General features: G+C 40.1%; 1 protein-coding gene across 2 annotated transcripts in view; it reads left to right on the forward strand.

The window, feature by feature from the left end:
• Window positions 1–11,911, forward strand: part of TSPEAR (thrombospondin type laminin G domain and EAR repeats) — a 143,234-nt gene that overhangs the window by 57,564 nt on the left and 73,759 nt on the right. For both annotated transcript variants that reach the window (XM_088474137.1, XM_088474138.1), the window contains 3 exons: window positions 672–910; window positions 8,434–8,524; window positions 10,424–10,583. In XM_088474137.1, the coding sequence (XP_088330263.1) occupies window positions 672–910; window positions 8,434–8,524; window positions 10,424–10,583 (490 nt within the window). The remainder of the gene's footprint in view (window positions 1–671; window positions 911–8,433; window positions 8,525–10,423; window positions 10,584–11,911) is intronic.

Consider the following 11,911-nt stretch of genomic DNA (forward strand, 5'->3'; position numbering starts at 1 on the left):
AGGCTCTTACTTGGCTACAAATGTGAGCCCACCCACTATGTTAAGGCGAACCTCATCATATGGGTCCCTAATACTGATAATACTAAAAACATTATATCAATTTAACAAGGACTTGCTGTAATAGTGCCCCCTAATCTATAGACCGCAATGCAGGACCTTTGCTGATTAAAATCACCCATGGGCCGATGGGAGGGCTGCAAGTACCAAGCAGAAGTCTCAACCTTCAATTGTAGATTATTAATTGGCACAGGAACTGGGAATTTAATATGAGAGCCATGTACACTGTCGGTAGCTCCAATGAAGCGGATTGCAATCAACGATGCAAATTCTGACAAAGAACATCCACATGAATCTGTAGCTTACCAAGAGGGCAGTTTCCTTATGATAAATTCTCTCATACAACTTTATCTAATGACTTTGGTGATTAGGTGATCGTTCTTCAGCATTGCGTAATCAGGGGATTTCTGAAACACAAACTGAAGAATAAAGGTGTATAAATGTAATGGTGGGTACTACTTTCTGACATCCCTACAAATCTGGTTTAACAATGAAATGCTGGAAGTCTTTTGGTTAAAATATAAACATTTACCATTGTTTTTCTAGGATTTTTGCTACTTCCTTTTTTAACCTCCAATGTTTTTAACCTTTTTTTTTTCTTTTTTTTTTTCCAGAAAAACGAATATCTGTTTACTGTGATCAGAGAAGGTAGCAAACACGTCCTTCTTGGAATGAGATACTCCGAAAATAAGATTCACTTCCTGTTTTGGAACCCGGAACACTCTCATAATTGTCAGACCAAAGCTACATTTCGAGGTGTCTCACTGGCCAATGACCAGTGGCACACGTTAGTCTTAGCTGTGTCCGGTATCTCCATCTCCCTCACCATTGACTGCAGTATACCAATGGAAATGTAAGTCACGGATACTACAACTATTCGCTGCATTTTGTTGAGTCTGACAGATGACTACAGTTAAGTCTTATACTGTATGGTCCTGAATATCATGACTTGAAGTGTTTATATATTGTAATCTAATTTGTGTGTGAGGAGTTTAATTTATAAATCCATATTTCTGAATAGTGTAACTGGAGATGTAGTTAATATCGGCGAACAGGTTGCCAGCTGTCGATATACCAATGCCGGAATCCCGCCGCCCGGCAAAATGCCGGCGCTGATATCCCGAAGTAGATCAGGATACCTGCGTCGGCATCCCGAATGCCAGAATACCAAACGAAGGACCCGGGTAAGAATAACAGTTTCCCCGGGAATGGGGAAACTGTCTAACCCTAACCCCGGGGCGGGCATCTGGATGCGGGCGGGCATCTGGATGCGATTTTGATAATGGCGATTTTTAGTAACTCTGAAAAAATGCGAGTTCTATTGAACTGACACCCTATTACATTGGAGAGTTGTGAAAAAGTGCGAGTTTACCAAATGTACGCAATTTACCAAAACAGACCACCTATAAATTGGGGTATCCACTTAGCGATTTTTATGAACGATTGAACAATAACGATCGTTCCATTGTTCAATCGTTCAAAAACCGTTTGCAAATCGTTTACAAATCGATTGCAAAAATGTGCGGGCAGGGGGGGGGTTAGGGTTAGGCACCACTGGGGAGAGGTTAGGGTTAGGCACCACCGGGGGGAGGTTAGGTTTAGGCATTCCCGGGGAGGGTTAGGTTTAGGGTGCGGGCAGGGGGGGGGGTTAGGGTTTGGCACCACTGGGGAGAGGTTAGGGTTAGGCACCACCGGGGGGAGGTTAGGGTTAGGCACCGCGAAGGAAGGGTTAGGGTTTGGGGGGGAGGGGGGGCACTTACCTCCCCTGTCGGGATCTATTCAGCCACCGGCATTATCCTACTGTGTAAATATGGTGGATTATTTATACAATAATCTTAAATTATGCATTCATCGTGATAAGGTATGCCTGTGATTATGTGATCAAAATGTGTGAATAATCTTAATATGTGCCAACCCCCCCCTGCTAGAAAGAGTCTGGTGCTGTTTATGGAGATTACAGGGGACCCCTACTCGTTTTGTCCCCTGTTTTTCCACAACCTGGAGCGGCTCAGCAAAGCCCTGTGCTGGTTTTTAATATACAGGGGACCCGTTCACATTTTGGCCCCTGTATTTTTAGAACCAGGACAGGCTTTGTAAAGCCCGGGCTGGTTATGCTTTTGGGAAGGAGCTGCACGGAATTTTTTATTTTTTTTTTAAACTATTTTTATATGTACACACAGAAACATGCAGATATCTCATGGGTATGTGCATGTTTCTGTGTTACTCTGATCCGCTCAGGATAAATTCGCTATCCTGAAGCTGGTCTATTATTTGGGGACTTTTGGTAAACTTTTTTTGTCAGTTTGAAACTCGCACCCTATTACATTGGGCGAGTTGAGAAAAACATCTGGATGCGATTTTGATAATGGCGATTTTTAGTAACTCTGAAAAAATGCGAGTTCTATTGAACTGACACCCTATTACATTGGAGAGTTGTGAAAAAGTGCGAGTTTACCAAATGTACGCAATTTACCAAAACAGACCACCTATTAATTGGGGTATCCACTTAGCGATTTTTATGAGCGATTGAACAATAACGATCGTTCCATCGTTCAATCGTTCATAAACCGTTTGCAAATCATTTACAAATCGATTGCAAAAATGTCTAAAACGACCAGCGATGCGCATGCCCGCTGGTCATTTAGACATCTATCATCTTTCCAACATGCTAGTCAACCTGACGATATCATCGGGTTCAGCATGTTTCCAGATGATTGATGACCCTGCACTGAACATCTGCTCGTACCATATACCAGATGGTGCCCGTACCAGATGGTGCCCGTACCAGATGGTGCCCGTACCACATACCAGATGGTGCACTGTTATTTTTAAAAAATAAAAACTATTTATGCACCATTGGGTACCCCCCTTCTTCTTCTGTTTTGCACAGAAACACCACCCGTGGGATATCGAGATCTATAAAAAGCGGAGCTGCTGTTCCAGAGGTGGGAATCTAGTCCCCCCCCCCCCCCCACCCCCCCCCCCCTTGTTTATTTGCCGGCACAGACTGAATGTGACTTTTTAATGTAGTTTTATTTTGACCATTTACGCAAAGAATTGTGGGATTTAAGGTGCCCCTCCTTGTATATTGCTTAGATAGATGGATGGATAGATGAATATGAGATAGATAGATACAGTAGATATGATATAGATGGATAGATATGAGATGGATAGATATGAGATGGATAGATATGAGATGGATAGATATGAGATGGATAGATATGAGATGGATAGATATGAGATGGATAGATATGAGATGGATAGATATGAGATGGATAGATATGAGATGGATAGATATGAGATGGATAGATATGAGATGGATAGATATGAGATGGATAGATATGAGATGGATAGATATGAGATGGATAGATATGAGATGGATAGATATGAGAGATAGATAGATAGATATGAGAGATAGATAGATAGATATGAGAGATAGATAGATAGATATGAGAGATAGATAGATAGATATGAGAGATAGATATGAGAGATAGATATGAGAGATAGATATGAGAGATAGATATGAGAGATAGATAGATAGATTATGAGAGATAGATAGATAATGAGAGATAGATAGATAGATATGAGATGGATAGATATGAGATGGATAGATATGAGATGGATAGATATGAGATAGATAGGTAGATATGAGAGATAGATAGATATGAGATAGATAGATATGAGAGAGACAGATAAATATGGGATAGATGGATAGATATGAGAGATAGATATGAGAGATAGATATGAGAGATAGATATGAGAGATAGATAGATATGAGAGATAGATAGATATGAGATAGATAGATATGAGAGAGACAGATAAATATGGGATAGATGGATAGATATGAGAGATAGATATGAGAGATAGATATGAGAGATAGATATGAGAGATAGATATGAGAGATAGATATGAGAGATAGATATGAGAGATAGATATGAGAGATAGATATGAGAGATAGATAGATATGAGATAGATAGATATGAGAGAGACAGATAAATATGGGATAGATGGATAGATATGAGAGATAGATATGAGATAGATAGATATATATGAGAGAGACAGATAAATATGGGATGGATAGATAGATATGAGATAGATGGATAGATAGATAGATATGAGATAGATAGATATGAGATAGATAGGTAGATAGATAGATATGAGATAGATAGATATGAGAGAGATAGATAGATATGAGATAGATAGATATATATGAGAGAGACAGATAAATATGGGATAGATAGATATGAGATAGATAGATATATATGAGAGAGACAGATAAATATGGGATAGATGGATAGATATGAGAGATAGATAGATATGAGATGGATAGATATGAGATGGATAGATATGAGATGGATAGATATGAGATAGATATGAGATAGGTAGATATGAGATAGATATGAGATGGATAGATAGATATGAGAGAGACAGATAAATATGGGATAGATGGATAGATATGAGAGATAGATATGAGAGATAGATATGAGAGATAGATATGAGAGATAGATATGAGAGATAGATATGAGAGATAGATATGAGAGATAGATATGAGAGATAGATATGAGAGATAGATATGAGAGATAGATATGAGAGATAGATAGATATGAGATAGATAGATATGAGAGAGACAGATAAATATGGGATAGATGGATAGATATGAGAGATAGATATGAGATAGATAGATATATATGAGAGAGACAGATAAATATGGGATAGATGGATAGATATGAGAGATAGATAGATATGAGATGGATAGATATGAGATGGATAGATATGAGATGGATAGATATGAGATGGATAGATATGAGATAGATATGAGATAGATAGGTAGATATGAGATAGATATGAGATAGATAGATATATATGAGAGAGACAGATAAATATGGGATAGATGGATAGATATATATGAGAGAGACAGATAAATATGGGATAGATGGATAGATAGATATGAGAGATAGATAGATATGAGATGGATAGATATGAGATGGATAGATATGAGATGGATAGATATGAGATGGATAGATATGAGATAGATAGGTAGATATGAGAGATAGATATGAGAGATAGATATGAGAGATAGATATGAGAGATAGATATGAGATAGATATGAGATAGATAGATATATATGAGAGAGACAGATAAATATGGGATAGATGGATAGATAGATATGAGATAGATAGATATATATGAGAGAGACAGATAAATATGGGATAGATGGATAGATAGATATGAGAGATGGATAGATATGAGATGGATAGATATGAGATGGATAGATATGAGATGGATAGATATGAGATGGATAGATATGAGATGGATAGATATGAGATGGATAGATATGAGATGGATAGATATGAGATGGATAGATATGAGATAGATATGAGATAGATAGGTAGATATGAGAGATAGATATGAGAGATAGATATGAGAGATAGATATGAGAGATAGATATGAGAGATAGATATGAGAGATAGATATGAGAGATAGAGAGATAGATATGAGAGAGACAGATAAATATGGGATAGATGGATAGATATGAGAGATAGATATGAGATAGATAGATATATATGAGAGAGACAGATAGATATGAGATAGATGGATAGATAGATAGATATGAGATAGATAGATATGAGATAGATAGATATGAGATACATAGGTAGATAGATATGAGATAGATAGATATATATGAGAGAGACAGATAAATATGGGATAGATGGATAGATAGATATGAGAGAGACAGATAAATATGGGATAGATGGATAGATATGAGAGATAGATAGATATGAGATGGATAGATATGAGATGGATAGATATGAGATGGATAGATATGAGATGGATAGATATGAGATGGATAGATATGAGATGGATAGATATGAGATGGATAGATATGAGAGATAGATATGAGAGATAGATATGAGATAGATATGAGATAGATAGATATATATGAGAGAGACAGATAAATATGGGATAGATGGATAGATAGATATGAGATAGATAGATATATATGAGAGAGACAGATAAATATGGGATAGATGGATAGATATGAGAGATGGATAGATATGAGAGATGGATAGATATGAGAGATGGATAGATATGAGAGATGGATAGATATGAGAGATGGATAGATATGAGAGATGGATAGATATGAGAGATGGATAGATATGAGATGGATAGATATGAGATGGATAGATATGAGATAGATATGAGAGATAGATAGATAGATATGAGAGAGACAGATATGAGAGATAGATAGATAGATAGATATGAGAGATAAATATGGGATAGATGGATAGATATGAGAGAGAGATAGATATGAGATAGATATATATGAGAGAGACAGATAAATATGGGATGGATAGATAGATATGAGATAGATATGAGATAGATAGATATGAGATAGATAGGTAGATATGAGATAGATAGATATATATGAGAGAGACAGATAAATATGGGATAGATGGATAGATAGATATGAGATAGATAGTGTTTTAGCGCACGAGTGGTGATGGTCCATCTTATGGGCATTGTTATGTGTGTATATATATGTATGTGTATATGTATGTGTGTGTATATATATGTATGTGTGTATATATATGTATGTGTGTGTGTATATATATATGTATGTGTGTATATATATGTATATGTATATAGATCACCAAAGTTCAAAAAGGTGTATTTTTTAGTTAGATTCACATAAACTGTGACAAAAGTCGACGTTTTGGTCGACTTTTGTCTATTTCAAGACGTTTCAAATGAAAGCACCATGGTACAGCAGTAAACAAAACAAAGCCAGATACATCAATTTGAAATGTACAGTATGTCTATCTAAAAAATACACCTTGTGGTGTGGGGGGTTCAGGCACTGGCGTCACTAGGGGGGTGCGGGCCGCACTGGGTGACACCATCCAAGGGGGTGATGCCAAAATAGCAGAGCTGCTCTGCTATTTTGGTGTCACCCTGTTGGATGGTGTCACCGTGACATGGAGAGAGGAAGGGGAGAGATTGTGGGCTGCCCCAGCAGCTGCAGGAGCGCTGGGGAAGCCCACTGTGTGCCGAGAACAGGAGGCATTAACGCTTCCCGGATCGGCACACATAGGGGGCGTGGCTTAGCAGGCGAAGCCACCCCCTTTTGAGCGCGCGTGTAAAGCGTTTCAGTCCTGCCGCACCGGGTGTCACAGAGGTAAGTGACGCCTCTGGGTTCAGGGTTTTTAGGCTGAGGGGATGGTGTCGGGGTAATGGGGGTTTCATGGGGGGCCCCCAAAGACACCAGTGTACCGGGCCCCAAGATTTCTGTTGCCGGCCCTGTATAGGAGTGTCAGTGTAAGTGGTTAAATAGATGCTTAGCCTACTCCCATAGCAGGTCATACCGAGATGGAGAAATTGCATCTGCCAAAGGGCCCGTGCAAATTTTCGATGGTGTGACCGATGTGGTTTATGAGGACGCACCAATCGGTATCACTGAGTGTACGGACACTGGCACTGAGCATCTCAGTCCTTGCATGCTGTATTTAGATGCACAGATGTACATGAAGGAGTTTGTAGCCTCATTTGCATGAAGTTCCAGTTGGGTGACCATCAATAGACGCAGCTGCAGGTTTTTCTGCACCTACCTCTGATTCGGCTCCATTGTTAGATTAGAGAGTATATACTGTATATGGCAGTGGGAGTATTAATAATATATTGGTCTATATTATATAGGATCCATATAAGCAGATAAATGCTGTGCAGTGATCTGTATTAAACTGTCAGGATAATGTGTCCAATGCAGGGGCGTTTTAAGAGAGAAGTGGGTGCATGTACAGTCTCCGTTTGAGCCCCCTCCTCTCTGTCAGCGCACTGAGTGAGTGCGGTAGATTCTGGCTTCGTGGAGTCCAGCGCTGTTAGGTACAGAAGGTCACCGGTCATTTTACATGAATGACACTTTTTTTTTTTTTTTTAAATAACTTCTTTGTTATAATGAAACAATGGGAACAACTGTTGTAGCTAAATAATTAAAGTGAACTGAAACAGCAGATACCTTTTACACACCTACAAAAAGAAAAATAGCGCTAAATAAATCTGTCTGCAGCTTCATTAATGACTCCAGTCACTTGTCTGTGGGTGTCTAAATTAGAATGTAAGCTCTCTGGGGAAATAAGATTGCCAAATATAAGATATATGCTGCGCTTAGGTTTTATTATGAACAATTTGTTTCCAATTCATGTCCAACAAATAACGCTTCTACTGCGCAGATCATTCTGCTGTGAAAGGCGCGATTTGTTGGACATGAATATTACTAGTTTGTACTGTAAGAATAAAAGTGAATGCACTGTAATGTTCAAATATAACTGTGTCATTGTCATTAATTACTGTACAGTGGTGATGTTTATTTCTGTTTAGTGTTCTAGACAAACCGTTTCCTGTCTATTTAAACACCTCTAACTCTCGGATGTATGTTGGGAGCAGAAGGCGGCAGAAAGGCTTCTTCTCAGTAAGTATTTACCAGCAAGCGAATGTCCAAAGACGCACAGCCATTCACACTAGAGGCCACGCTCAGACAGAGATACCGCACCTGCCATAGCGCTGGTGAAAGTTTCAATGGTACGTCTAAAGACCCCCTGAGATGGAGATAGACCATCGCAAGACGCTGCAAGTGAGCGTGTCAGTATTAAGAAAATCGTCCAAGGCATTAGTATAATGGTGCATACACACGATCAGATTTTTCCTTCAGATATGAACGATAACGATTTAAAAATCGTTCAGTCGTTCATATCTGAAGGAAAATCGTTCATATCTGACATGCCTGAACGATGGACGATCAACGATGCGCATTCCCGTTTGTCAGATAACGATATCTGACATCTGATGGGTTTGCAGTCAGACTTTGAACGATTTTTGACTGCATTAAAATGAATGGAATCGTCCATCGTTCAAATCGTTCAAAACTTTGGTAAAATCGTTCAAATCATTCAGTCGTTCATCTGACAAATCTGACAAGTCTGACAAATCTGACCGTGTGTATGCTCCATAAGATGCAGACGTGGCTGCAGCAAAAGACATAGCCGCGGTCGTGCCTGCGTGGTACCATATAACTTTTAAACAGTGTTAACTATTAAACCACAATAGCTAACTAGCACATTATTACATGGCGGCTGGAAGGTTAGGGTGGGACACCAAACTTTTTTCCTCTCCCTGCATATTGTGTGAGGAGGGAGTGACCAAAATGACTCCCTCTCCTCCCCTCCCCCCTCGCTCCTCCCCACCCCCCTGGATCTGCCCCTGGCTGAAGGGCACACAGAATTCCACTTTTTTCTTAATTTTATGAAGGGGACGTGGCCACGCCTCTACGATTATGCCACACCCCTTCATTTCCCGGGCCCCGGGCATGCTCTCTACGGCCCTGGGTGCAGCTAAAGTCCTTCCCGTTCCTTTTTGGATGCTCCCCCCCACCCCCGGTTCCATACACAATTGGACATATGTCAGTTTCGCGGGAGAATCTTGTATGTTTTCTAACTGTGCATGCTGAGGAGCTGAGCACACGCATTTCTGGGCAATTGACACTCAACTCAGTCGCACCTTTCCAGATAGAGTTTTTGTACCAAGGATGTGGCTGGTGTAAGCGCTCGCTGATAATGATGACCCCCTACGAAGCCAAGCGTATTGGTAGGGGCTGTCGCATAGACACATTTTAATCTGTGCATGCAATGCGGGTATAAATACGACTGACTTGTGTTCAATGCCACATCAGCCCCATTATGTCAAACGTGATCACCTTCGACATGTGATGTTACTGCCATTTTATTAACGCCGATGGGTAGCCACCCTAGAGGTAGCCAACCAGGTTGCTGATGTGCTCGCTGAGCCCTGTGTACTTATAGCCTGTGCACAACTAGACACGTAACCAGACATCCAATAGTTACATGTAAGAAAAGCATCTAGTTTCGCTAAGTTGTTTGATAATTGGTATTTGAACTTTATAGCAATTTAAGGGATGTATGTAAATCCTTCTACACAGCATACAGTAATTTTCCTGTTGTAATTAATCAGAAGGTTTGCTTTAGGTAATATGCTTAGGTTTAATCTAGTTAGACATTAAATGCAAGAAAATATATTTTGTATAAATTCTCTGAAGATACAAAATTGCCTAAATGTAAAACATCTTGTTATTATTACCATAAAAAAATGAGTGACTATAGAAAGAGGTCATAGATTGAATCACATCTATGTTTTCATATCCAAGGTAAGCGGCCTTCTGGGTGCGCTGTGCAGCCTGTTGCATTCTTGGCTTCTGTTTTTAAACATCTCCCCAGAACATTGCATGTGAAGTTAGAACCTGTTCCCTGCATCTTTGAAAACTGTGCTTTTGAAGGGACTGTATTTTGATTTCCAGGGCTTGTTGAGGCAACTTGTTCTCTTGCCAGGATCTGACGCAACTTCGATAATCTGTCCTAGTGCTAGACCAAGGCTGGCAGAGCTGTCCATCCCCAAGGTGCTGAAAGAGCTCCCAGTGAGGACTGAAGGAAGTGCAGTTCAACTGATCTATCCTTACGGTTAGTAAAGTTACCATGAGGGCAAAATTATTAACATGAAATTAATGAGATGGCAGCCGGCCCGGATTCTCTTATCTTATGAGGTTTACTTTGCTGTAAATAATAAAATAGCTCTTGGTTATAACAGTATTAAATATAAGGAAAGAAGGTTGCAATTTTTTTTTTTTTTTTATGTTTTTGTGAAACGTTTGTTAAAGTTTTGAATAAACGCTCAGGCTGCTATGTGTTCTCTCAGGACGAGCCATAAGTATGAGGCGTCATAGTGTGTACAGTCCACAAATCACATCCGGAGACAACAAAAGAATGTTGCAGTTATTTTTATTTGCATTTAATATTTATTTGCAACACCTGGTAAAGGTGGCTTGGCATAATTTATATACCCGAACATGCAGCAATTTGACACTGCCCTCCCCACTCTAGATACAGTAGGATTCAAGTTCCCTGTCCTCTAATTACTAAATGGCAGATGGTGTCGGACTGGAGCATGACAGGCCCACAGGGGGAATTAAGTGGTGGGGCCCATGCTTAAGCGGTGAGGTCATCCACCAGAGGGGGTGTGGCAAGCCACCATAGACACTTGGCTAATCAATCTTGGTGTAGTTTTTATAGAATGGAACCAAGCCTCCATGTTGATCAGTGCTCCTGCTCCACCAGGTAAATGTCATCTAATAGAGTAAAAATCTATAATTTGAAGTCTGGAACTTGACACCTAGAAGTGAGGGTGGGCCCACTGGCAGTGAGGCCCACCAGGGATTTCCCCAATACCCCTGTGGGCCAGTCCAACCCTGATGGCAGATCCCATCGATGTGACTTGTTCACTCTGAAATCGAGTAGTTTTACCATCTGCTCATTGATTGTCCATCCCAGATCACAGATGATGCTTATATCGTGCTCCCTAAAAAGTATGCAATCTGTATTGATTACAGATTAACCCTTTTCCTTCGCCATATTTAATGCACTTGATATTTTTGACCATCATTCTGCCCAGTGAAGTGAGTTGGAATTATCTGTGGCTTACAGTCCGGGGCATATTAAGAGGGGAGGTGAGTGGTGGGAGCAGTCCCCATCCGGACCTCCTCCTCTTAACTGGCTACGCATTAGTGGGCACTAGTAAACATTGGTGCAAGTCTCTGTCGAAATGATGCGGTGGCCATTTTTCTGGTGATATTTGTATTTCGCATGCACAAAACGCCTGAGGAAAAAAGCATGCCGCAGCATTTTCCCCATGATTAGTGCACCGCTGACAGGGGACTCTGGAGACACCACACACCTTGCACCTGTATTGCAGAAATGGGTTCAAGGTGTGCAGTGTGGGCCCCCCCTATACC

This window comes from Taudactylus pleione, unplaced genomic scaffold, assembly GCF_031769625.1.
Source record: "Taudactylus pleione unplaced genomic scaffold, aTauple2 ptg000147l, whole genome shotgun sequence".
Taxonomy (NCBI): domain Eukaryota; kingdom Metazoa; phylum Chordata; class Amphibia; order Anura; family Myobatrachidae; genus Taudactylus; species Taudactylus pleione.